Below are 26786 nucleotides of genomic sequence, written 5' to 3'. Positions count from 1 at the left end.
TGTTATTTCCAAGTCTGGTATGATAATTTTATCCCAAAGTTTACTGCAAGAAAGACATGGTTTAGGCTTGCATTTTATTAGGGAAAAGAAGAACTTATTAAGAGCAGTCAGGCAGGCTCCTGAAGTTTTTAAAGATTATCACAGAACTTGCCTATTATCCGATTAGGGCAAACTACAGAGTTAAACAGATGCCAAGAATACATACCTAGTAAACAAGCAGCAGTTCTGGAGGAGCTGCTCTGGGCCTGCTTAACATTTCAGCCTGTGATGTTCTGACTGCAGCAACTTCCACAGTTTAAGAGGCCTCTCTATGTAGACCAAAGGAGTACAGTGGTATTGTTCAGGGCACTCTGTATCTATGCATGTTAGATATACAGATCCTGCATTTCTGCACTTTCCGTAGCTGTTACAGATGCAAGACAACCAACAAGCTGTTAAGATTTATTCTTATGAAGGAGAAACATCAGCACGTAACAACACATCTTATTTTATTTATATGCCTTCAGCAGCACTGCAGTTCCAGGAGCTTAAAATAAACTGTACGGTCTCTCGTATTTACCTTCTTTGATAAGCTTCTCTTTGTGATCCTGTGGAAGAAAGAACATTCATCATCATCCTATTAAAGAAGTTTCAATCAGCCTGGGATAAGAGAAAAGCAGTTCTAGTATTTCAGCATGGACTACAGGAAGATGGCTTAAGGGTCGTTTCCTGTCTAAATGATCCTATAACCACAAACTTAACAGCTGATGAGGTTAAAAAGTGAAAAAGGACAAGGCATTTAGCTTCACCTAGCTTCTGAGCTACAGATGATGTGCTCAGATTGACATCTCTGCAAATCCAGCCACTTTCACAGGCCAGCAGAGACCAATTCCTTCAATGTATTTTTCACCTAACTAGTTGTGTCGCAGTGAATTTATATGTAGTCTTTACCTCCTCCTTCTGGCTGAACAATCCAGTTACGAAGAAACTTTGTAGTAACTTGCCCAAATATGCCTGTGTTAATGTTCAGCCCATTTGTATTTCACCCTGCAGACATACACCTTGCCGACAAGTATTGTTACAATACACAGACACTGCAGATACTGTACATACCATCACAAAAACCCCCAAACATCAGTAAAGGAACTGGAATAAAGGAAAACAAATTTGTCTAGGGACTAGATTGAAGAGTTCATCTTGAATATTCCCAGGCAATTATGTCTGGATTTCACCCACACAGGTTTATTGTCAAGCACTCAAATGCTAAGCCACACTTGGTGGCTAAGCCCAATTGTGGCTTCACACACAAAACCAAACCAGCATGACAAAATACTGTGGAGATGCTGAAGTCTCAATAACATTTCTATCAACATGCTCAGTGTGTTTCCTAAAACCTGCATTTTTGATCCATCCTAGCAAACAACATTCCCTACAAACATTCTATTCGTTTTAATTGATGTTTGTGCTTTCTGGTTTATGACTTGATCTAAAAATGCTACTTTTGTGCAAAAGAGTGAAATAGCCACAGATTCACTAGTGAAAACAGCCACTGTCTGCCCATTACACAGCGCTTTCTTAGGTATGTATACAGCTGAGTTTTTTCAGAATTGCTCAGATTCTGAAGTCTGCATTCCAGGAGTTAGACCAGTGATATAAACCTTCCAACATCTTAACCATCCTGCTGAGATGAGGCACTGTAATCAGCACAAGTACTCCTCCCCATTTGCTTCATGAGTTTAGAGAAATGGTCAAGCATTCACAGACACTGCGAGCTCTGTCATCCATAAGCTCTCTATTTATTTTAGAAAGCGTCGCTACTGCATGTCAACAGCTGAAAATAATGGTCTTTTATGATTAATTTGTACTGTCAGCGCTAGAGAGAGCTTTATTGTAGCAAAATATCTTAATCAGGGAACCTGTGACTGGCCATACCCCAGGGTACAACAGAGGGCTCTCAGCACAACAGGACTTTGCAACCAGGTAGGAGGCTTTGAGACAGCAGGCTCAGCAGCAGCCTTCCCTCCCTCATTACTTTAACGGTATTAATCATTCTCAGATGCAAGATGATTCCACCCATTCAGTCTCCAGGCAGCTCTTCCCTTTACACTGGGCCGTTCACTGACATTCCCCGTTGCCAACTCACCCTTTCAAGCTTGAAGACGGCAGCCCAGAAGAGGAGAGGGCCTAGGCCAAAAACGAGCCCTAGGAAGGACGTCTTCGGTGTCGGGCTGAAGGTAGGGTACACGTTGTGCGTCCTGGCGTAGGTCCAGCGGGTCAGGGCAGGGTTTTCCTGGGTTGGAAACAAACCCCACAGTGAGGCCTCAGGGCCCCGGCTCACCTCCCGCAGCCCCTTCACCCGCCGCTGCGGCCTGCAAACCCAGGCCGGGAAGGACACCAAGGTCACGGGGAGCACAGGGCAGCGCCCCGCCCGCACGGCACCAGGCCCTGGCCCCGCTCCGGGACACCGGGTGCTGCGGCCAAGTCCCCCCGTTCCCCTGTCCCCGCGGCCCCGTCCCCACTCACGATGACGGGCGGAGGGTTGGGGTTGTTCAGCTGCAGCTGGTACTGCCGCTTGAGCCGGGCGCGGATAGCTAAGCGCTCGGCCTCAGCACGGCGGCTCTCCGGCGGCACGTCGAAGGTGCTGCGGTCGAGCTCGGCCGGCAGCGAGACGAAGCGGCTGGACCCGTAGCGCTCGGCGGCGCTCCGGGGAGCCTCCGACGCCATCTTGGGCACACGGCGCCGGCCGACGGGACAGACCAGCCTCTCCCCGCCCGGCCTGCGCGGCCGACACCGCCCCCTGGCGGCCTGGGGCGGTGGTCACCCCCTGAGCCGTGTCTGGGGCGGCCGGCGGCGGGGCGCGGCGGGAGGTGGGATCCCTCCCGAGCCCGGCCGGGGCCCTCCGCTTTGCGAGGAGCAGGGGCGCCGGGGCAGAGCTGAGGTGTGAAGGGGTGTTGTGCAGCCCCGGGGAGGGCGGCGTGGTCATCACTGCGGTCTCTGTCACAGCCTCAAACCCTGCACAGCGGCACAAAATACTCGATCTCTCAGCTGGGCTGGTTCAACCTGGAGAAGGGAAGGGTCCTTAAGGGAAGACCTTAGAGCAGCTTAAAGGAAACCTGGAAAGGGCCTCTGGACAAGGGCCTGTAGGGACAGGACAAGGGAAATGGCTTTAACCTGCCAGAGGGGAGGCTGAGATGAGCTCTGAGGCAGAAGCTCTTCCCTGTGAGGGTGCTGAGGCACTGGCACAGGGTGCCCAGAGGAGCTGTGGCTGCCCCATCCCTGGCAGTGCTCAAGGCCAGGTTGGACACAGGGGCTTGGAACAACCTGCTCTAGTGGAAGATGTCCCTGCCTGTGGCAGGGGTTGGAACCGGATGAGCTTTAAGGTCCCTTCAACCCAAACCAGGCTGGGATTCTATGAAATCACCTCTTTCATGAGTTAACCGAGGCTGAGCTCATTGGATGAGCCACCAGAGGACCTTCAGGGTTACCCAGTGGTGGCTCCCCACACTGACAAACTGTATGGGTAGGTTCAGAAATCATCCTCTGATGATGAGCACGAGGTGAAGAAAGCCAGTTCTGGCCTTACGGTTTTGGCTTTGGGATATTTCTGTCTCATCGGTATTAAGAGCTTTGATGTCCAGAGATGTAAATCATAGACACCAGTTGTCTTTCTGAAACAAACTTGACAGTAAAACAAGTTTTCTGCTGTTCTTTTCTTCTTTCAGTATACAAAGCAATGACAGCAGCTATTCTGATTGGAACCAGGTAAGTTAATGGCTGTGTATATATAGTTATGGCCCCATTTACCCTGAGGTAACTCTACAGACTCGGGTAATGTTGGATGAGGGATTACAGCTTGCTCCTAAGCACACACAAAGTAATATTGCTGGCTTTATTTAAGATGCTGTGCTTTGGCACTGAATAATGGAGCAGAAGCTCTGCCTTGCATCTTATGATTTCACTTGTCTTTTACCTGAGCACTAGGAAAATAGATAATCTCCTTTTGGTCTGAGCAGCTAATTGGGAGCTGGGACTTTGTGACTTGTGTCTAGCAGGATGAAAGACAAGTTGGACATCCCTGAGCAGACCCCCACAGCAGGAGGTGCTTTTTCCTCTCTTAGATCCAAGCCCACAGTCCTCTCAGGAGCAATCTCCTGGTGTTTCTCCAGCTTTTCCATCCTCATTTTCTTCACAAACAAGCAGCTGCAAATCCAAGTGAAAACCAAGCTGCTTCATTCACAGTCAGCTCCCGCGGAAGTGCTTACATGCCCTGTTGCTTTGTTTCCCAGGGCTTTCAGCTTGGGATAGTGGGTCCTGGATTTAGTGTGATCTGTGTCTCCAGCTCCATGATTGCCTCTCTCCCTAAGTGGCATGTGGAGAGCTACTTTAGCAGCACAGTACACATACCAGCAGCACTGCCATGTGGCTCTCCTGTGGTACTTCCATCTCTGAGGGTTCCCAAAGACTTGGCAGCCTGTGTTTCCCTGCATGTGCATGGCCTGCTTCTTTAAAAGCTGATCCTCCCTGCTCTTTCTTATTTCTTAATAAATGGCACATGCAGTGTAGGAGCAGAGAGATTCCCAGCAGGAGCACGGGTGCAGGTTGGATTCGTGTACTGGGAAGAGATAGATGCTCCGTGGGAGTTGGGTGATGTTCCCCTCTTTGCGCCATCACAGAGTGGAACAGAAAACTCCTGTCCCTGCAGCTCTCCCAAAGGACTTTGAAACAGCCCCAGTGTGCTGTGTCCTGAGATGTGTCTGTAATGGCGTGGGACAGTTCCTGTGGGAATGAGCAAAGATGCTCTTGTGGTGTTCAGCTCACAAGGCCTGTTGCCGACTCTTTGCAATCTTAGCTGTGCACGTCCAGGCTGTACCTTCTCCCTGTCCCTGAAGCTCTCAGCTGTGAGCGTGCACGCTTGGCATGCAAACAGTGTTGAAATTAATCCTCCTGGGAGCAAAGCAGAAGGTGCAAAGCTGTATTTCCATTAACAAGTAACGTGCTGTATTAGAAACTGAGCAGCCAGACACGACGCTGAAAACACCTTTGTATTTTGTCTCTAATTACTAACTCATCCTCCCTCCCAAAGGATCTAGTTCCTCACAGGGAGTCTTTTCTGGGAGATGGGGTCACTTGTTTCATGGGGTAAGAAAATAACAAGATTCCTTCCAGAGAAGCGTGTTCTCTGACACTCAAGCCTGTGCATTGCAATCAGTTGTTTTCACTCCTCCAGAGGTGATTTTGTGCATTTTATTCGTTTCATAACAGCCATATCTCTAAAACACCATGATTTAGCAGAAGCCTGACACGCCAGTAGTCAGTGTCTAAACCTTGCATAAAGCAATGCAGGACAAAGACAGGAATACTGCAGTCAAGGCACTCAACTGAAATCAGTGATTGTTTTATTCCCTGCTGACAGGAACTGCTGCACACAGTGAGAAACGTTGTGGTGACAAACTGGACTCCTGTGCAGATCTCCTGCGTCATCTGCTCCTTGTGGGCCACGCTATGGCAGGATGAACACAGCCTGGCTGCTACTGCAAACCACCTGTGAAACAAAAGGGTTTGAGAGAGCAAATAAGACCCTTCTTATTCTTCTTTTTGCCAGCCAGATCATGAAGCTCCTTTGACTCTTCTCCCAACTGCTAGTGTTGACTTAAGACAAGCAGAAGGAATATAAAACAGGCACCAGTGAGAGTGAGGCCACTCTCACTAGGGCAACACAGATTTGGACTACAATAAGCTGGTCATAAAACCATGTCCTTGTGGGCTCCAACACTGAGACTTATAAGGTAAGACCCCAAGTGTTTTTCTTCTTTTTAATCAGGACTGAAGGTTATTGAATGTTTTGGGGGGTTCAGTATTGAATCAAATTGACCATTCTCATACAAAAAATGACCTTGAAGTTTACATCACCTCTTTGTGAACAGCAGTCATCAAGATAGAACCAGTCAAGAAAATTAATCTTTGCCCAGAGCCCTGTGGCAGGATGGCCTTGACTGGCTGCCAGGCATCCACCCAGCTACTCTCTACGTCCTCTTCCTCAGAAGGACTGGGGTAGGGCAATGACATGGAAAAAGCTCATGGGGTGAGATAAATACAAAGAAAAGCAAAAGCTGCATACAGAAGCAAAACAAAAAGAGGAATTCATTCACTACATCCCATCAGCAGGCAGATGTCCAGCTACTCTTTGGGAAGCAGGGCCTCAGTATATGTAGCAGTTGCTTGGGAAGACAAGTGACATCATCACAAATGTCCTCTCATCATCCTTTTTTTCCCTCAGCTTTTATTTCTGAGCATATGGGCATCATATGGTATAGGATACCCCTTTGGTTGTTTGGGTCAGCTGTCCCAGTTATCTCCCCTCCCAGCCTGTTGCCTATCTCCAGCCTACAGAATATGGGGAAGCCTTGACACTGTGCGAGAGCTGCTTAGCAATAGCCAAAACATTGGTGTGTTACTTATGCTACCCTAGCCACAGCTGCAAGGCTGCTGTGAAGAAGGTCAGCTCCATCACGGCCAGACCCAGTACAAAGCCATCTTGAATACTGTCCTACACACCACTGGATTTCTGAGAGCATTCCCATTAAAATTACTCTGAGATCAGGCTCACTTTGGTTGAAGCTCCAAATAACTTCCACCTTGAGTTTAAAGTAACCCAAGACCCTAACCTTCAGTTTAGACCTGTGTGATTTTGTGGGTGACTTTTCAGTCATGCTCCAAAATATACACTAGCTGGATTGGTTTGGCTGTATACACAAAGTCCACAAAGTCACATTTTTTCAGAGTGGCCATGTTAAGTGACCGTGCTTTAAGTGAATGAAAGGAAAAATTACCTAAATCAGACCTGTCTACCTATCTCTGAGGTTATCGTGCATGATGCTTTCAGAAGACAGAGGTTAAAAGTGCTGTCATCTTGAAAAATACTTATGTCTGTCAAACTTGTGCTGAGTGCTTGTGGTTGCCATGTTTGCATCAGTTGTCAGGATGGCCCAATTGTTGCTGGGCTCTGTTCTGAATTCTCACTGACCTTTTGCAAAGAAAGCAAGCTGGAAAACAAGGGAGAAGCTGACAAGATCATTCACATCACAAGGAGGTTTCTGAACAGAGGTCTTTTACTTCTAATTCCCGCATGTAATGGGCAAGAAGGGTCATTTCAAGTGTATGAATACTGATGTGTGTGCTGCTGACCTTCTTCTGAGGTGAATCAGTAGCAGTCATTCATCTGCATACATACATTTATGGTAAAAATACAGAAGGAGAGCAGCATGAAAGGTATAAGGACAAGTTTATTGGCTCAGAACAAGCATGTCTAAATGCAGCATGTAGCTATGTTAATATTGTCCAGATACATGTCATTCATTTTGTGTTGAGAACTGAAGTCCCCAGTATCTTTATCTTACAGTTGTTTAAAGGAAGCCTGGCACACAAAGGAAGGAGTTAGCATGGTTAGGGGAGTTATGAATAGTCCAATCGTTATTTCAGCCAACAGGCCACCCATAAATGCGTATCAAATGTTGAGCTCAGCAGGAGTTAGTTGCAAAACTAGGACATTTAATGAGTCATAAAGTGCCAGGAATAATGAGAGATGGCATTAAACAAACCATTTCTGCCTCTCCTGGGCTTGTCCAGAGATGGTGACAAGAAGGCCTCTGCTGTTTCAGCTTTTCCTGCCAAAATCACATTTGTGACTCACACTGAATGACTGCTGTGGCTGAGCTGCCCGAGCTGGGGAGCTGGTGCTGCCTGGAAGGCTCTGGTGGGAGAAGAGAAACTAGCAGTGAGCATCTTTTCTCTACTCCTTTGCAAGTCATTGATTGGAGCATTTTGTAATATCATTTTCTTAGCTCCTCGCAGGAGAGGCTATTAATAGTCACATAACGTTGAAGAGTGGGAGGGAATGAGGTCTAGAATAAAGTATGGTGGTAATTAGAAAGCTGAATATCTGAGGGCAAATCCTGTTATGGCTAAGTGTTAGAAGTGCTTTACTAGCTTAAGGGGTAAGGCTGTTCTCAGGCTTCCCCTCACAATGGCTATCAGGAACTAGAGCACAGCAGCAAGCTGACCAGCCTCCTCTGGACCTCCATCACCCACTGGCCCTGCAGTAACACTGAAGCTCAGCCCCTTGGCCTTAGCTCTTGCCTTCGCTGTGTCAAGTGTGTGTTGTGTCTAGCCTTGGACTGCAGTGGCTCAAGTTCCAGGCTTGACCTCAGACCTTCCTTGTCACTTTGCCCTTGCTTGGACATCACTGGACTCTGACCGAAGGCGGTTATTGCCATTGGACCTGCCCTGATGACCTTGTTTGGCTCCCAGTTTATTTTCCTTGCCATCCCTGGACTGCACTGTCACTCACGGAGCCCTGCTCAACCTCATGACCATAGAGAGTGTAGGTGGCACCAAGGGTGGACTCAACACATGCCAGTAAAAATTCAAAAAGCAGTTGCTAACAAAGTCAGTGAGAGAATATTCAAGTTTCCTCCCATGCAGGGTAAGGGGAGGCACCTTTTCTGGGCTGCTGCTCCTCATGCAGATCACTGCCAGCAGCTGATGTTTCTGTTCTCCTCATTTCTCCCCAGGCGTTTTGCTGTGCCCACAAAAGAACGGGTAGATCTGCCTCATTCAGGTTGAGCATTGGAAAAGTAGTGGTGGCCACTGTGAACACTGCCTGCATCTCTCTGACACAGTGGAGGGAGTTTCAGATGGTGAGTTCTCCTACCCTTAAACATGTGCAAGAGGATGTTAGCCATTCTCTGGAGATCCTGTCTTTCCTCATGGGCTGTGGAAAGAGTCTAGTATAGCCCAGATACTTCCCACTCCCTGAAGTATCTAATATGGGACAGAGTGCTGTGGCTCATGTAGCCTGGGGCCAAATGTTACACAGCCTTTATTGTACCTGGAGGATGCTCCTGTAAGTTCTGCCCAGACCCATAGGTGAAATCCAGGGCTTGCTGATAGCGAAGGAGAGCCCTACAAAAAAATGGCTCTGGCCCACAAAGCTGTCAGATTCCCTGCAATGCTTTACTTGAAGTTACCACCTCAGTTTAGGAGAATTTCCTTTCACAAACAAAATCAGAGTGTGAGGAAAAGGCTACTGTGCAAAAATCCATCCAGGAGTGGCCACTGAGGCTATAAACCCCAGCAGAAGAGGTTATGAGGTTTATAGTATATGGGTATACTATAAACCCCAACAGAAGGGGTGTATGGGGTTTATGAAGAAACACAGGGCCCCAAGGGCTGCTATGGTGTCAGGGACTTTGCATGTCCTGGTGGGGTCCACTCATGAATACAATCTTCCAGGACGCCACACGTTTGTGGGATCATACAGTCCAAAACTTCTCCACAGCCCAAAATTAATTTTTAACTGGAAAAGGAGCAGGACTTTATAGACAACTCTTTAAGAAGTCACAAATTTCTGCTTTGTACAGGAAGATACTCAAGCCCTGCCTGGGGGGAAAAGAAAACCAACCCAGCCTGAAATCTGATAGATCAGTCTTGAAGGAGAGGCAGCTTCATTTTACAGCTACATAGGAAAAGGTATTCACTTTGCTTTATGTATTTTGTTAGAAGTCTGGAGCTTAAATTTTAAAGAAGTCTGGGAGCACACTGTGAAGCAGACCATCAGTATGAATAAAATATGGTAGCAGGAACATGTTGAATTTAGTGTGACTGTTTGGCAATCTCTGTATCACAGTGGGGAAGTGCTTAGTTGTGGCAATGCAGAGTGTGGTGGGTTTTTTTTTCTCAAATCAAAGACAGAATACAAATGAGGCTGTTGCTGCAGAATGCCAGCCACTGGGAAGGATACACGGTGTCCAGCCTGGGTATTTCAGTGTTTAAAAAAAGAGATGACAATACTAAAGCCTTAAACTTATGACCTATAGAGGGAGGATGGCAGAGCAGCTCTTTCCTGGGCTCCTATTATCATTGTATAAGTCAGGAACTTTAACTAAACAAGAAATAGCCCTTAGCATTGCTGAACCCTGTATCCATCAGGCTTCATCTGTCTTGTTCAGGAGACAGAGTGATGCAGCTGCCAAGGTTAAAAATTGCCTCCTGTCTTAGCAGAGAGGTATGCTCTTTGGATAAAACACTTCTGTTTACACGGCATGTCCCCTTAATCCAGCCACTGTAACAGTGATTTGTGACCCCTAAAGGAAAGATTTCTATCTCTGGTGTGGTCCTTGTCAGGCATTTGTCCTCCCCTGCTCTCCTGCTGCCCCTCACTCCATCCTCTTCTGTGCATCTGCTTGCCCCCTACTCACTTGCAGATGTTTTTGCCTAACCCAAACCTCTCCTCCCAGACTCCCACTGCTGCTGAGAGGCTTTTTACCCCATGAAATAAATTCAGCTTCCTCTGCCTCATTCACCTGCTGCTTAGTCTTTTCTCTGCTTTCTCCTGATGATAACTCACTCACCTTTTTCCAAGCATCTTCACAGAATGATCCAGCCGTGGGGGCAGCCACTTGCAAAATGCTCAGCAGATGGCAACTGCTAACCTTGTAGTACTCTGCTCCCTGTTTCCTTTTGTCCTCTCTGTGTCAAGCAACCTGTACACAGCACACTGGCAGCCGGAACATTCATGTTCTTCCTAATTTGCTTTCATTTACTTTAGAGTCTTCTGTGGCCTGAAGCCAAAGGAAGCGCAAGCAGTTGTCGTACTACTTGGTGGTTCTCCTCAGTGCATGAGGGCCAGTCAAACTCAGTTTCTACAAGCAGCCTTTTAGTTTTACAGACCAGTGTCATGGTGAATGCAGTGGAGAAAGACCATTTCCGTACAGGTGCCTTGTGTGGCTAATCTTTCCTTTCTTTGTGTGTCATTGAACCATCAGCAGTGAGTTTGTTTTTGCTCAGGCACAAGCATGGTATCCCCACCTTCTGTTGTTGTGTTAGTCTTGCTGCAAGCTGCTCCAGGGAGGCAGCTCCCTCTTGCTCATGACATGGTCCACCAGTTACTGCAGTGACTGGAGCTGCCTACAGAACATGGCCACAAGCTGAATGAGTCCAAGAGACATTGCAAAGACCAGTGCTGTTATGTCTGTATCAGTCTTTCAGAGCTGGCTGGGGTGCCTCTTCTGCCTGACCCATTAATAGGGAGGGTGCATTTCTCCATAATTTCCATGGGGACCGAACACATCCCATCATCTGAAGGAGCAAGTGCAGTGACTCACCCCTCAGCATGCCTAATTTTTTCCAGGATAGTCCTTCACACCAAGGACTGAGTGAGTCTGGGATATACCCATGGGAGAAGGTAATATGCCAAGATCTGCTTGTCTCAAATCTAAATGAAAATTTGAAATATGATAAATCACTCATTCTGTCCAAAGTCAAAGTCAACAAAGTCAAAGTGCTTTTCCTTTACAGTTGTGTAACTCCTCCCCAGCACAGAGCAAGACCCTATTTCCCATCCGTTTGCTTCACTCTGTGGAATTACGTGGATTCCTTGACCCTTCACTGTAGAAAGAACTCGAACAAAGCAGGAAAACTGAGCCCCTAATCCCGTGCATTTTTTAAGATCAGTGAAACTATGAAGCTTTGGTTTCCTTGTTCTTAGACATGAATTTTACAGATGGGTCACAGGTGAGATCTGTTCCAGACAACAGTGCTGCCCTATTGGCAGGCAAGTATGGCAAAGGTCTTTCTTGCCTGCAGAGCAGTCTCAGAGCAGAGTTACCTCTGGCTGTACCCTCCCAGCTCTGATAGCAGTCAAGCAAATAGCTTCAGTTGACAGCTTATGGACTTCTATAATATTTTCTCACAGTACAGTCTCTTCCAAATACCAGCATCTCTATCTTTTCTGAGCAGACCTATATTGCATCTGGCACCAGCTTTATTAAACATTGGATAAACCTGTCCAGTGGCTACATCTAGATTTGTTTGGGATAAATTGTTCTGACTTGCTGATCATGTAACATACTGCTCATAGACACTTCTTACATGCCCTGTGTGTAGTGCACAGGTACACAACTGCAAGATGTGATACTGTGGTGAGAGATCTCTTCTCTGGGACCTCATGGAGGGAGAAGCTGACACTCAGTGTGTTATCTTGACCTCGTTCAGAAGCAAATGGGCAAAAATATTTCTTGGACTTAGAGTCTAGACAGCCACAGCTTTGATCGGTACTGAGTTTAAGCAGTTTTCTACAGAGAGTACTGGCCATTGCCTGTGGCCCTGAGGCCCTGGGGCAAAGCATGCAGCTGAGCTTCCTTCAGGGGGATGTCCGTAGCAGTTTTGGGCTGATGATGTTGTTATCATTGGCTTGTCCTTGCCTGATACCTTATTCTTGGAGGAAAGGAAAAGTCAGGGCTTGTGTGACATCTCCCTTGGGCAGAGCGTTACTTGATGAAAGCATAGATATTTTGAGGTGACTTCTTCTGGCAGAGGATTATTTTACTGCCTGAGAGTTGCTTGTTGTTTGCATGCTGCGGCAGTGAAAGGCCAGGATGTGACAAAGAAGGGGTGGTCATTAGTCCAGGGGCAGAAGTGAATCACCAGCTCCACAGCTGGGATTGCCTGCGTGACACTGCTTACACCCTCCTGCTTTTATGGCCTGACCCTGTCTCAGGAACTGAGGTCTTTGGATCCAGGAGTTCTGAAGGAATCATCAGTATTTCCTAACACTGCGGGGTAGTGCTGAAGGCATGGTAGGATAATGGTGATGGTGATCAAAATACTCAGGAAAACAGTCTGACAGAGTTTTCCCCAACAACCACTTTCACAGCTTTTCTGGTTAGATGCAACATTTCAGTTCTGTTTGGCAGAAACAGATGCACCCTCTCGCCCTTCTATTAAAGAAACAGTTTTGTTTGTTTATTTTTCACCTCCCTTTTTCCTCCTTATCCCAGTTGCTAATGAAAACAGTGGAGTAAAGATGGAAAAGTGAGAGAAGAAAAAAAACTATTCAGGTTTTGTTATTTTGAATAGAATTTTCCCACCAAACCCAGAAATACCATCGTTCTCCAGGCTTCCTCAAGTCAATTCCTGCTCCACTGGTGTCCCTGAGGGCAGCACAGGCAGACTAGCATGAGCAACCCAGAAAATGTTGGCTCCTGACAATATCCCTGGCTGTTTAGAACTGCAGAAAAGCAATGGTATACAGCAAATCCCACTGATTTTCTTAAAAATTATCCGTAACTGGTGTTTCACTTTACAAGGTAACTTTAGGTGAGGATCAAAGCTTCCTGACACTCTCCATGCACTGGCCTGGTAGGTGTGCTGCAGTCTGGCCGGGTTTGCTGGAGCCTGCTTCAGGAGGATTCTTACTGATGTGAAGCTTCAGCTGCCTTTCCTGAGCCGAAATCAGTGAAGCTCTGCAGAAAGCAGGAGGTGCATAGCAGTGATGCAGCAAAACTGTTATTTAGGAAGGGAGATCTTTTCTGCCAAGGTTCATACTGCCCTGCGGAGACCAAAAGAGAGTCAAAAAGAGCACTGAACTCCTAGAGGTGGTATTAAACACCTTGTAGCTATAATATTGCTCTTTATTAAGCTCTAGAATAGAGCTACCATTAGGTAGTCAAGAAGTATGCACAGCTGAGGGGAGGGAGGTTTGAGCAATGTAGTCCCAAACTAGTGTAATAGTGGAAGGGTTCAAAAAGGAAAGGATCTATGATGTAATTCAAGACAATGTATGTTTTCCAGACGCATCTCAGCTGCAGCAGTAAAAGCAGTAAGGATCAGTAGTGGTTCTGACTGCTATGCTGGGTTTCAGCTCAAGGAAAAATTCCTAGAGAGAAAAAATACAGGTTTATAATAGAAGCACTGACCAGACTGAAGCTGTGATCAGTAATGCTTCTTCTACGCCTTCATTTTGAACCCTGAGCTGCTTTCTGTGGGTGAAAAGAGCTGCTACCAAAATACTGATTAAGGAAGGTGCAGTGCCATCGCTTCCAGAGGAACTTCCTATTGTTCCTATGTAGTGGTAAAATAAGCAGAGTTCCAGTGATCTATCCAGAGGGCTCGTTGGCAGAAGGCTCTGTTGGTGTTGGTGACAAAGGGAAGCTGGCATCTCAGGTGTGCAGTGAAGGAACTTCTTCACCAGAAGGAACAAGTTGGTGAGTTGGCCCTGAAAAAAGGCGAAGGGGAGAAGGACAAAATCAATCCCTCTGCTTGGATCAGTAGCCAGTGCTAGATGCAGTGCACGGGAGGGCTCTAAAGGGAAGAAAACACACTGCCAGGCCCCAGTCTCGGTGGATTATTAGATGCTGAAACACCTTGCCATCTGATGATGGGGTCAAAACTCATTCTTAGGGCTCCTCTGAGAGGTCCATGCGGAATACGCTATGTTATGAAAGGGTGAGTAGGAGCTCAGTGCCATTTCTTTGAGGCAGGGCTATGCAGCCAGACTGCCTGCTGGGGAATGCCAAGAGCGTTTGTACAGGATGAGGGTTTTACTGTCAACCTGCACGACAGGCTTTGTGTGTGATGTGCAGTCCAGGCCATGGCCCCCACTGCCGCTATCAGTGGGACAGTCAGATTTGGAGATGCCTATCTTTCTTACCCATTAGACCAATGTGACTGATGAGCACTTACAGTCTCCTTTGTGGGGAGTGCTCCTACATCTTTCACCACTGCCAGCTGCAGCCCAGTGGGTTTCCTCCTGCCTACTTCAGTTTCCCTGCCTCTACAGTGGTAATAACATATTTTATCCATTTTTGTTGATGGTTTGGGGAGTTATAAGTGGACCACATCCCATATACTGGAACTTAATAGAGATTGCATGTTCAGTTTTCCAAGGAGCCCAGCATTATGTCTGCAGTGTCATGCTTGCTACATAATCACCTTGAGGCTTGACTCTACTGTTGCAAGGGAGGCATTGCCCAATGTCTAAGAGCTGAAGCAAAAATTTGTCCCTGGAAAGCTCAGTAAAGGATCCCCTCTCATCACTGCAAAAGGACCATTAGGGTAGGTCCTCCTAAAATTCTGGGTAGAAAGGCAATTTCACGTCTGAGTTATCCAGGTCCTTAGTGCACAAGGTCAGGAGACAGTCCAGCTTTTTCTGAGTTCCTAATTCAGAAGTTTTGCCCAAGGACGTTTCAGGTGACTCATCCTGCCTAATATTTGGAAATATATCTTGAGGCATTTATAGCACCACACATTTTCAGCCAAGATTAATTCAGTGGGACCACAGTGCTGCCGAAACAAAGTCCCTCAGTACCATCTATATGGGGCTATTGGCAGAGAAGCCTAAGAGCCACTTGGCAACTGGAGGACACAGGTTTAAAAGGAGACTTCATGTTGGGCAGGAGATACAAAAGAAGTCACAGGTCACATCACAGGGGTTTTGCCATTGAGGGGTTCTCATTGCTACAGCTTCTGGTGAGTGGACTGCTTCTACAGGTCCCAGCCTGGAGCTTGAACATGGAGGAGTATCACACCATGGGTATCTGCTCCCTGTGCTCTTGGGGCCCTGCCTTGGGCTTTTTCAGCCCACAGTTCTAGTGCCCGAATTTTGTGCATCCTTTGGGAGAGCTCCACCAGCCTCCTGGGAAGGCACCCCTCAGTCTCCTTGTGCTCCTCTTCACTCATGGTAGTTGCCTTTCCCTTTCTGAGTCTCCAGGGATGGCTGCCTGGCAGCTCCACAGACTTGGAGGCATCTGTTGCACATGGAGAGACAGCTTGTCAGGGAGAGAGGATGAAGCACGTGTTTGACACACCCGTAAAGAGCCTGCTGATGTGATGGTGAGCCTTCATGAAACGCTGCTGCATTTCTGCTTATATAAAGTGGGTCCTCTCAGTTGCCTGACATTTTTAGTAGCCTGATCATTTGCATGGGAATACCATCTTGGTTGCTCGGGAAAACTGTATGTCCTAAGTCACTGCTTGCAGACTCCTAACCTTTTACAGCACAACAGGCTCTGATACCTGGCACTTGCACATAGTGATATCTCAGAGCGACTGCTTTGGTAAGATATTTTTTTGCCTGTTTTGCATGGATTTTGTTCATGTGGGTGCAAAAAGGCAGTTATTTATAACTCTATACATATTTGTATCTGAGCAATTGTATTCCTCATGATCAAAATTAGTAATAACTAAAGATAAACAAAATCTTTATTGTTCAAACTAAGCCAAGGGTTTCACTGATTCACTTTTTGTTTCTTCTGACTTCTAATGTTTAAAAACAAAGTTTCATTATTGTAATCAGCAAAATCACCCAAAACCTGACAATGCCACTGTTGGAGACCAGGCATGTGTGTCTTATGAGGAACAGCAGTTTGCCAGCACTTCACTACCTGAAGTGGATTTGCATAAATTCTTTAAACACTCATCAGTGAGACATACAGCTGGGAAATTAGCCCTGAGTCCTCACAGAACATCAGCTAGCCCATGCTGGGTTGGAAATGCATTTGTTTGTGAAAAGGTGGCCAGCTTTGCTGCAAGCTATTATCTTCTATTTCCCAATGGCTGTTGGAAAGCCCCACAGTAAATTGAGTAGGACTGAGCCTCAGGCTAGTGCAAGTCCAACCATGCACACAGTGTTTCTTCTTTGTTTTCTGTCATATTCCTGAACTCATCTTACTCTGACTTCCCAAAGGCATCACTAACATCCTATATTTGAGCCTATATTTTATTTATGGTAAAAAAAAAGGAAAAAGATTAAAATGGTTCAAATCTGTGGTTGCTCTGGTTGGATTTCCATTGTCATCTTAAAGCAGAGGGTATGCTGGTTGTCACACTGTGCTGGCAGTGCCTGCAGAAGAAAAAGTAAAACCTGCTGTTCACTAACTGGCTTTTGCAGAAAATGGTCCCTGTCCTGTTACTCCCTGCCCTGCATGTATGGCTCTGAAACAGCAGTGAAGGAGGAGTGAGCATCTGGTTCAGTATTCAGCTTGCTTCCCACATGCAGGTCAAGCTGCAGCAAGCCTCACCTACCTATGCCCAGTCTGATGGTGGGATGTTTGTCCTGAGGGATGAGGCAGAGGGTAGGACTTGCAACAGAAAAGAAGCTGCAAGGTGCTCAGTGCTGTCTTCTAAGTACAAGCCTATTTCCAAGAGTTTTGAGGGACAAAAGGGGAAATCCACTGCCTTTATGCTTTATGCTTCATGCTTCATCCTGTTTTAACAAGGCTTTTCAGACTTAGGGTGGCGTATCTTCTTTGCCTCACAAAGAGACAGTACAAGCTTGCACAGCTTGTCGTGTGGCACCAGGAGGTATCACTGATCCCAAGGCAGGGCTTTGCTCACTGCACAAACCTGTGGCACAGTGAAGCAGGAGACACTGCATGTTGGTGGAGCTGATCCCAGTTGGGGTCCAGGTAGGACTGAGCCATATCAGATGCTCTCCCAAGCCATGTGAAGTGGCAGCTAGCTGCCTTCTCCTTCGCCTCTGCAGAAGTTCTCTGCTGCTTTCTTCTTCTCAAACAGAGCTTTAGGTCCAGCCAAGAGGCTGAAAAGCAAGTATAGGGAGAAGTGAGAGAAAAAGGACATCAAACTCCTCCTGCAAACAAGCCCCGTGCCCTTGCTGGCTGATGTGTCCCCTGGCAGAGAAGGGAGCCGTGCCCTCTGGTGGCAAACAGGGGAGAAATAAGTTTACAACTCTTTCCAGCCTCCAGTACAAGGGCACCGGGGCAGGATCATCCTCACCCCTGCCAAAATCTTTGGCCTTCGGTTACCCTTGTACTGCCCTTGAAATTCAAGCGGCTCCTGTGTGAGGTGCGCCTCCCTGCTTCTCAGTGGGTCAGATTGCCTTGCTCTTGCCTGTCCTGAGCAGGCTGTCACCCAGTCAGGACGGCACATTTTGGAGCAGTCCTCCAGCGACTCTTTGAGAGCACGCCCCGCTGCCCAGCACGGCTATTGCAGCTCTGAGGTACGCAGAACTTGAGTGCTTCGCCATCGGCTCGGTCTCTCAGAGTTTGACAACAACTCCGTCACACAGCACAGTTAGGAAGCTTTTAACAGTTCACACTGAAAGGTTAAGTTGATTCAGATGTGGGCAAAAAGCAAGCAGAAGAGTTTTGCTGCTCGCAGGAAGAGCCCAGACCAAACGAATTTTGGTAACATCACCTGTAATTAGGGTGAATTATCTGTTTATCAAACTGTGAAGCTTTTGTTTCCTATGCATCATGTCTTTATGCTTCCAGAGCAATCTTCTGCACAGTGGCCACATGGCTCTTTGCATCTGTGGTACCCATCCCGCATGGGACTGTGGCTTCATATCTTTCTGGGTACCTCCCTTTTGTCCTCACTTGCTTCTTTGGGTGTGAACTGCAAGTTCCTGAAGAAAGAGTTTCTTACAGTCGCTTTTCACCTAAAGGAACATGGCAAAACCATTATTATGTGAGCTACCTCAGCACAGCTTCTGAATGCTGCTTGGGCAGTTGACCACCCCTTTCCATCATACTGCAAATGCAGCATGGCACAGGACCAGCAAGAGCCACTGTGGTTGCATCTGCTCCTGATGACATGATCTTGTGACCCAAGTTTGGGGATCCTCAGTTTGCAGGCTGCTTGAATCCCGAATGAAATGACATTGTTGCTCCTAGGCACACAGAGCCTCTGAGAAGACCCTGATAACTCCTTGTTCATGTTAGTTTTGCCACTAGAGGAGGTCAGCAGTGCCCTTTCTGCTGCAAAATCTCCACTGCTGAATGCTCCCCTCCTTCATCTTCCTTTGCACAGAGAGTTAGGTGCAGACCACATCGGGTCATCCCAGGACTCTGTGTGCGGAGTAAGGAGAGGATAGAGAGAGGGCAATAATTCCTAAGCAGCAGGTACTTGGGTCTGTTTCCTTATCAGTACAGTGAAATGGTATCACTAGCTGTAGTTGGATACAGTAGACCTGCTGACTTTAAAAGGACTTTCCAAGTGAAAACTCCCCCTTTCTGCCTTACCCTCAGCATTTCAGCAGTATGGAGCAATAGAGCAAACAGCTTTCAGCACAAGGGACTTCTGTGCCCTGGTTTTGATTTTCAGCTCAAGCAAACCCAGGGCTTGGTGCTTGGCATAACTCTTGTTACGGATGCTGGAGGGACATGGAACATGTTCACAGATATCTGAAAAGGTCTGCGCATCACTGTGGCTGCAAAGATATGAAGTGGAGCTGTCTGTGCTTGTACATTTTGGAGGTTATGAGGACGTTCTGTTGTGAAGAGCTCAAGAGAAGTTAGGTATGCATATAGCAGTCTGTGAAATGGTTAAAACAGCTCATGTAAGAAGACTACATGGTCAGTCACACCTCACATTAATTGCCAGAGAAGGCTGGTGCAATAGTCTATTAGCTGGGAAATGATTTCTTTAGCTCCATGCACAGGAGGTTTCTCAGTTTACTAAACCCAGTGGACCTGGGAAGACTGGTTTCAAATGACAAAGTAATAGATTGAGATTTATGTTGTAGGTGTCCCACAGACAGGAGCAGAGGGCAGTCATGGCCTCTTATTTCTTCATCAAGTGCATTAAAAGACTGAAAACTGTTGCTTTGTTAGTTTAATATTTTTTCTGCTTAATTTTGCTTCCAGGTGGGAATGCAAAGCCTGAAGTTTTATTAACTTTGTAGTGATTTTGCTGACGCTTCAGCAGTGAAAGAGGAATGGTGTCAGATCTGAACTGAAAGGCTAGCAGAACGTAGCTATTCCCCTGACGGTTTGCCATCGGAGCTGAACTGTTTTAACATAAAACAAACAAAAATAATTTTAACAGATTGATAGCAACAGGAATGACTTCTCAATGGAAATCTGTGCTCACTAGTGTGGTATGTTTGTGGTAACGCTGCTCATTTTTCCGTTGCCCATAGAAAGTTCAAGAAAACAAAAAGCAGGAAATTCAGAACTGGAGGAGGACTTTCAGCTTCCCATTTTGCACCAGGAGCAAAAGCTGTTCTTGCCCTTTGGAAACAACTTCTAAGGATCCGGAATTCCTAGAAAGGAGTACTTCCAGTTTCCATGTTATCCTTCAGTTTTGATAGATTTTTCTTGTTTGTAGGCTGTATTTTTGGCACATGCACTCAGTATGTTAATCCCTTCAATTATTTGTGTATTATTTTATGATAGATTTAGAGCCAACCTTTTCCACACAAACACACATCTGACTTATGTAGTTTCAACTTGCAAAGAGATAACTAGATATTAAAATACTGCCTTGGTTCACTGGTCCCCATAGAACCATAGCAGTGATGCCATAGCAAAACACAGAGCATGTCTGTGTCTCCTTGCAGCTGATGGGGAACCAGGATTGTGTAGAAGATGCTCCTGCTGTGTGGAGTGGAGGACTGCAGGCAGCAGACTGTGACTGAGAGGTTTTTCTGTCTGAGAGGTAACATGGCTGATGGTTCTGGTATCTTAGACTATGTTTACTTGCAGTGCCTGCTTCAACCACACAAAACCACCCCTTCTAGTGCCAGACTAGTCACTCACAGGCAGTCTGTTGTACATGAGGCATTCGAAAGTAGCTTAGTAAACAGTACCATTCGTTCCAGGAAGAGTCCTGCATTTCCTATAGTGCCCTATAGACTGTATGCTCCTATAGACTCCTGTATTACATTGTGTCTGTATTACCTACACCCAGATGGCAGGAACAGGAAGTCCTTGTCTCAAGCAGGTTTAAATTCATGTTCTCTAGCCAATGTTGCAAAGTTGTATCATCTTCTCACTCTAGAAGAATACTTTCAACTTCCCAAAGAAACTTCACACTTCTTTCTGGCCATTTTCAGCTGCTTCAGCTGTGAAAAGGCAAAGAGTAGATTGGGAACATCAGGTTCAGTTCCTTGCCCTGCTGAAAATTCCCTTTGTGGTGCTTGGGAAATTGTTTGCTCTTGCTGTGACTTGGTTGCTGATCTGTGATACAGCATATTACTAACCAATCTCCTGGCGTGCAGGGAGCAAAACTACATGGCTCAGTTACTATAGCAATGAGACCCTGAACTGAGGAGTGTGTTTTCATGGGCACAGTGCTAGACATCCTCAGTGCTCTGTGAAGCCCTGCACAGGCCCAGCTGCTGCCTCATCTCACCCCTCTGTCTCAGCAGATGTGTGTGCAATGCAGCCAGCTGCATCAGAAGCACATCATGTCCTGCAAGAGCAAGGTAGCCAGAGTCCAGCCAGGCTGTTGCTGCCTCATATGTGCAGAACAGGATGGGACAGAGTAGAGGAGACACCAGGGAATTACTTTGGTCTGTTGGAGAAAAAAAAGAGAGAGAACAGGAGGAGATCAGAGGAGAAGAAGGTAACAAAGAAATGGTACTAAAGAAGGTTTATGTTTAAAGTAAAGCTAGGCTGCTCTACACACCCATTCCCATTGCACTCTGTGCTGCTGTGGGGATGCACCCAGGCTTCTGCAAAAGGGGCTGACAGTGGAAAGACTTCACAGGCTTGAACATGAGTTTAGAGAGGGGAACTGTCTTGGCTCCTCTGCCCCTTGCATCCTGAACGTTTCCCTTCTCTGCCCCATGTGGTTCCAGCACAGGGACCTTGAGAGAGCTGGCATCCATCTGCCTGGACTGTCACATCCACATGGGCAGGCAGGCTTGTCTCCAAGGGTGAAATACCTCTTTTTCCAAGGCTCCCTTTTGCAGTGTAACGGGGTGGTGAAGAAGGGTGTGCAATGCCTAGAGAGCCCCAGGCTGCTTGGCTGGAGGAAAGGTAAAAGATACAGCTACTCTGTGCTTCCATCTCGTGTCTGACTGCACTGCAGGGGTGGACCTAGCAGAAGTGAGGGATGGAGTGCATCAGCAGAGGTTGGTGAAGAAGTGTGCAAAAGGTTTGCCTCTCCTGTGCTTCTGCATGAGCAGCTCTTCACCTCCCTGAGAGCAGAGTAGGGCAGAACTTCTTTTGTTTCAACAGCCTGCACTGACTGGGAGGGAAAAGGTAGCGTTTGAAGGAAAAAGAAATGTTTTTGGAGCTGCTCCTTGTTTCAAATGTGCCAGCCTGTTTTCAGTCTTACACAATCCCTTTGTTCAGAAGTCTGGGACATTTCCCTTGACCAGGAGGGAGCTGAGACACGTCAATTCTTAGCTAGTGCTTGGCATGTGGTTTTGCTGTTGCACACAGAAGAACGAATGAAATTTAGCTTTGGGCTTCCAGGAGATCTCATAGCATGGCAGCCAGAGATATTTATTATGCCTTCCCTGTGCTAAGCAGTGCTGGTTGGCACAGACACAGCCCTATGGTTTAGGTTTTAAGAGGAGTTCGTTTTCTCAATATGTTGCAAGAAAAGGGTGTATTTATTGTTGCAGCCTGCTTTCTGGGGCGCAGCTTGCCCTTGACCGAGTGCACTGGGTTGCCATGCAGTCAGAGCTCCTGCACAAGTGCACCAGGTTTGGCCAGCTCTGTTGGCAGAGGTTTTGTCTATACTAGTAAATCTGAACATCTGCATGTATTAATGGTTAACGTGGTCCTTGGTCATGTTTAGGCCTGTGCCAACCAGTATCAGCCTAGAAAAGGCCTGGACACTGAGTAAGAGCTTGTGACGGGACAGTTCCGATTTATTTCTTCAGGAACCAATTAACCCTGAGTTTGGTCTCAGTTTCTGTTCACATACGAGCCCCCTCAACAGGTTCGGCATAAAGCCCAGGATTCACTTTTAAGCCTCTGAAGAACATATTGCATGAATATAGGTAGCACTTTTCCTGGTATTTGACAATGTCTGTGGGCATATCAGCGGGCAAGAGGCGCTTGGGCATAGCCATCCTGTTCTGGTGGAGCATTTAGGTGTCTCAGCATGACTCACACCATGCCCTTCAGCACCTGGACCTCTCGTCCTGTTTTAGTTAATAACAGGTGCCACCGCATATGGAGTGGGCAATTGTTGGTCTAGAGCAGTGGCGAGGACAACAGCTCCGAGGTGGTCCTGCTGCTGCCAGAGACACAACCCTCCCATGCATGGAGGGATGGTGAAGGCCTTTGTTTACTCACACACAGGCAGCACTGGGGCCAGTGCAGGAGACTTGCCTGCCTGCCACACAACAGTTTGCAGCAAGTCTCATTTCACCCTATAGCGCCAGGCTGGCAACTTCTGTGATGGATTTTTTGGAAGATGCTTCTTTTTCATTTCCCATTTGGCCTCACTAGTGCAGATGCAAGTCTCCATGAATCAGACTCTTCATGGCCTAAACAGGGATAACTTTACACAGGTGACATTTCAACACAAACAAAATCTGGAGGAGATGATAGGATTAATGTTCACATGAAGGCAACAGGGGCTGCTGAGCCTCTCAATGAGAAGATCAGGTTAAGAAAACCAGCTCTGCTTCACCCAATTAGAAAAATTCAGCTGATCAAGCCTGCGAGGATGGCAGAGATTCTAGCATAGCAAATGTTCTTGCTATTGACTGGCCCCAGTGCACTTATACCCTTAATAAATAGCATAGCCTGGAGAAGAGGCTGGTGACAAGGAGCAAAGGCAGATGCTATAGCTAGTAGAGTGCCAGCCCCAGCACCGAGCTGGATGTCTCTGGTTGCGGTAAGAAGGCAGGCAGGAGGAGAGCCAAGGCTGAGCTGCTGCTGTAGTGCAGCTCTGTTTCTTCTACCACTGTCTTTCTCGGACTCTACTGAGTGGAGTCGATGAGCAGAGATGATGTTTGTTCTGCTCCCACCTGCTCTTTGCAGAGCTTTCAGTGGCAAATCCAGTTATGAAAGCCTGATAATGCTTCACAAAATTAGCTCCCAAATGCTCTGGGGCAGCTGCCAAAGGGAGAGATCCACCTCAGAGGGTGATACAAAGCTGCCAAGAAGAGGGGTGGGATTGCTACACATCCACAACATATGGGCACATTGGTCATAGGCTTCCTTGACCCAGAGTGCTCTCTGCTCTCTGCTCCATGCAGAAACCCATAGCCTGGCTTATGTCCTCTGGGCAGTACCCAGCCCAACAAGATTCTGGTTCTCAGTTTGGTTTGTGAGATATTGGTGACATAATAACCAGAGCTATCTTCATCTCTACCTTCTATGAAAAGAGGTGTTTCAAAAGACTTCTTGCCATCTACAACAAGCATTACTGTCTTCTCTTTTCCTATCCTGCCCATGGCATGGTCCAGTGGTCTGATCTCCACCTGCACAATGGAAACACAAATGCTTTGCTGTGAGTGTCAAGGCTGTAGCTACAACGACAGTGTTATCTCCCTTGGCTCCAGCTGTTCCAGGCTGTCAGGATCGGATGTGGTGTCCTCCATAGGCACTGAGCACTCTGCCCATTCATACCTCCAGATGGTTCCTCAATCAAGTTAAGTATCATCTTAAAACCTGGGTGCCCCAGGACAGCTATTATCTGCCTATTATTTCAGCAAGCTCTTGAAGAGCTGTTTTGGCTTCATTTTACAGGGGTACCTCTACCAATCTGCTCCTGGTATGAGTCTTTGAGGATTTCAGTGCACGATCTGAATTCCTCTCCTTCTGGATGCCTTTAGAGATAAAAGATGTCTCTCTTCTTAGTCATACTTGGCCTTGTTTTTATTTTGTAGCTGGATGTTGTTTCACCTTCCTTTTTGTTGAAATATTCCTTACAATGAAAATTCTCTTCTTCCAACACACCTCCTGAAGTTTTACAGTTTCTGTGAGAGAGACACTCATTGCAGATGGCACCTTCAGATGAGAGACAAACACTCCTCTGTCATTCATTCAACACAGAATACCTCCAGCAAATTCCCCACACATTCCTGTTTCCTTTGTGGAGGCAAGGGCGGACGTAAGTGATCCTCTCTGGGGATGAACAGATGCTTCCCAGCAGATCAGGATGGTGTAGCTAGGCTGTGCAGTATCTGCATGGTACCCAGCCCATATTGCAGAAGCCATCTCATGGAGCTCCTGCTCTGAAAGAAGAGGAAGGAATCCCCTGCCTTGTCTCCTGAAGTAGATCTGCTGTCAACCCTGTCCACACTCTTATACTCAGCCCGAAATCAGAGACAGACACTTTCTGCAGCCCCAGCAGTGCAGGATCTGTGCAGCCACAGTTCCCCTGTCTCCCTAATGCAGATACAGCCCTAGTGTCTTTTGGCAGTGCCTTCGGGAGCTGCCTGAAGGATTGGGAAATGTATCTGTGGTAAGCCAACCAGTCTTCCTAGCTAGCAACAAGTAACCAGCATTCCTGGAGTTCCTGGTGGACAGACATTTTATTCCTTAACATAAACCTAGATAAAATAGTTCATCAAAGATTTGGTAAGCTTCTGCCACAACCTACTGCGAGAACACCCCACCTCCACCAGCAGATCCTCTCTAAGCATCTTTTATAAGTATTCCTCCAGTTCCCCCAAACTAGGGATGAGGGCTAAACTTAAGCAAGCAGACCATGTCATCTCACAAAAAAGCTTTTTCTCTCAAACTAACTGGTGTGGATGTACAAGCTGGCCAATCTTCACAGCCCACATACTTTTCAGATAGCTATTTGGTTTCCATCGTCCATCAAAGGAATGTATTGAAGCAGATGAGATTGTCCCAGATTTACACAGGTAGGAATGAAAGCATTTTGCCTGGGATTTTCAGATGACTAAAGTGACTTTGTGTTTTCAGATCAATCTGCCAGAGAGTGACAGATGCAGTGGAGAGAAAGCAAGTTTTATACTGGGATGTCACTACACAAATCAACTGAACTCAGATTATAAGAGCAAAGCAATAGAAAGGAGTTTGGGAAGGGAGAGAAAGGGTAAGTCATCTCTTCAGTCTGTGTACAGACTTTTATTAATGTGGTATTGAAAAGAAGTGCTATTCCCCCCCTCCCTTTGCAATGTTCTTTGCACAAAACCTTAGGGTAAAATTGCTTTGGCTCTGTCAACATGGAAGTTGCTGCTACTTTTGGTCAGACTCAGCTCTGGTGGCACTGGGCACTCGAGGATTCTTGTCGCACATCTGTCCAGCCCCACTACACATTCTGGCTGTTTGGGTCTTTGATTCCCTCTTGAGACCCAAGGGGAGACCTGCACAGGTACCCATGGTGATACAGAGGCGTAGGTGATAGTAGATGAGCCTCCTGTTATCATGGCTCTGCTATGGAAAAAGCTACTCAGTAGAAGGCCATGAAGTGGGGGCAGGAATGTGGTAGGAGTGTGATCCTTGTCTGCTGGATCAGGCCTCTGAGTGATGGAAACTTTTCTCACTGCAGCCTTTGAATGTCACCTCCATCTAGCTGTACCAACCCTGCTCCCTCCTGGGGCACAATCCGGTCAGAAGGAGTGCTTTGGCCTATGCAGATTTTGCTGTTTCCTCAAAAAGAGCAAACCTTCTGTCTTTCAGCTCTCTGGCTGAAAGGACCTTCTGGCCAGCATAATCACATTTACATGAAGGCTTCTGCCAGCTTTGCTATATTGGTCTGGGACAGAGAGTGGGCTGAGGGTAAATGACACTCTCAGAGATAGAGCTTTGCCAGAAAAACTTTTAGCTTGGCTTAGTCTTAACAGCTGCTGTTCTGGTGCTTTATCTCTGGCTATTATTAGTTTGCCTTTGCAATAGACAGAGCCATACCTTTCTCATGAATAATTTGCAATTTGCCAAGTTCAGAGTGCACATTTTAATTAACTCAGTGTTTGCTCGAAAGAAAATGATATTGCTGCACTTTCATTTCATAATGCAAGTAATACTCGCTGAGTGTTCACTCCTGACCTGCAAGGCCTCATGTTTAAAACGAGCTGGGAGGCGGAGGGGGAAGAAAGGCATTTTTCGGCAAGGAAACTGCTGCCTTCAGGCTATTAATGCATCTTAATCCTGAGCAGAAGATGAAATCACTTTGGGCAGGTGCCAAGCAATACAATGACTTTCCTCTGATTTCAGGGAGTTCTTCCTCAACAGCCTTTTCTGCATGAAGTAAGAGCTATGCTTCTAAGGCTTCATTCTGCTCTCACTTTACACTCATTGTATACCCTTATCAAGGCAGTGTCCCAGCAGAGTTTCCCCACATTAACA

The 26786-nt window shown here is 46.8% G+C and overlaps 1 protein-coding gene and 1 long non-coding RNA gene across 3 annotated transcripts in view; one reads left to right on the top strand and one right to left on the bottom strand.

Annotated features, from left to right (window-relative positions):
• Positions 1-427: 427 nt before the first annotated feature.
• On the bottom strand, positions 428-2748 carry NDUFB4 (NADH:ubiquinone oxidoreductase subunit B4). The gene is made up of 3 exons (XM_065676120.1): positions 2503-2748; positions 2123-2269; positions 428-587 (listed from the first exon to the last, which is right to left on the bottom strand). Exons 1-3 carry the CDS (start codon positions 2701-2703, stop codon positions 528-530), a joined length of 408 nt encoding a protein of 135 aa, XP_065532192.1. The 5' UTR covers positions 2704-2748; the 3' UTR covers positions 428-527.
• A 951-nt stretch (positions 2749-3699) lies between these two features.
• The window catches only part of LOC136012541 (uncharacterized), a 28334-nt gene continuing 5247 nt past the window's right edge, over positions 3700-26786 (top strand). The window contains exons 1-6 of one of the 2 annotated variants that reach the window (XR_010611799.1): positions 3700-3741; positions 5393-5765; positions 8550-8675; positions 9399-9507; positions 15527-15648; positions 25401-25533. This is a non-coding gene — a long non-coding RNA (uncharacterized LOC136012541). The remainder of the gene's footprint in view (positions 3742-5392; positions 5766-8549; positions 8676-9398; positions 9508-15526; positions 15649-25400; positions 25534-26786) is intronic. The other variant, XR_010611800.1, reaches the window with a different exon arrangement.

This window comes from Lathamus discolor, chromosome 4, assembly GCF_037157495.1.
Source record: "Lathamus discolor isolate bLatDis1 chromosome 4, bLatDis1.hap1, whole genome shotgun sequence".
Classification (NCBI taxonomy): domain Eukaryota; kingdom Metazoa; phylum Chordata; class Aves; order Psittaciformes; family Psittacidae; genus Lathamus; species Lathamus discolor.
Note: the sequence above shows the minus strand (reverse complement) of the source record. Positions and strands in the feature narration are given on the sequence as shown.

What these genes read in the sequence shown, in the direction of transcription:
- NDUFB4 (XM_065676120.1), bottom strand. Translation starts at nt 2,703, where the DNA reads ATGGCGTCGGAGGCTCCCCGGAGCGCCGCCGAGCGCTACGGGTCCAGC. An exon ending in CCAACCCTCCGCCCGTCATC is followed by an intron (nt 2,270 to 2,502) that starts GTGAGTGGGGAC and finishes TTTCCAACCCAG; the next exon opens with GAAAACCCTGCCCTGACCCG. An exon ending in CCGTCTTCAAGCTTGAAAGG is followed by an intron (nt 588 to 2,122) that starts GTGAGTTGGCAA and finishes TTTCTTCCACAG; the next exon opens with GATCACAAAGAGAAGCTTAT.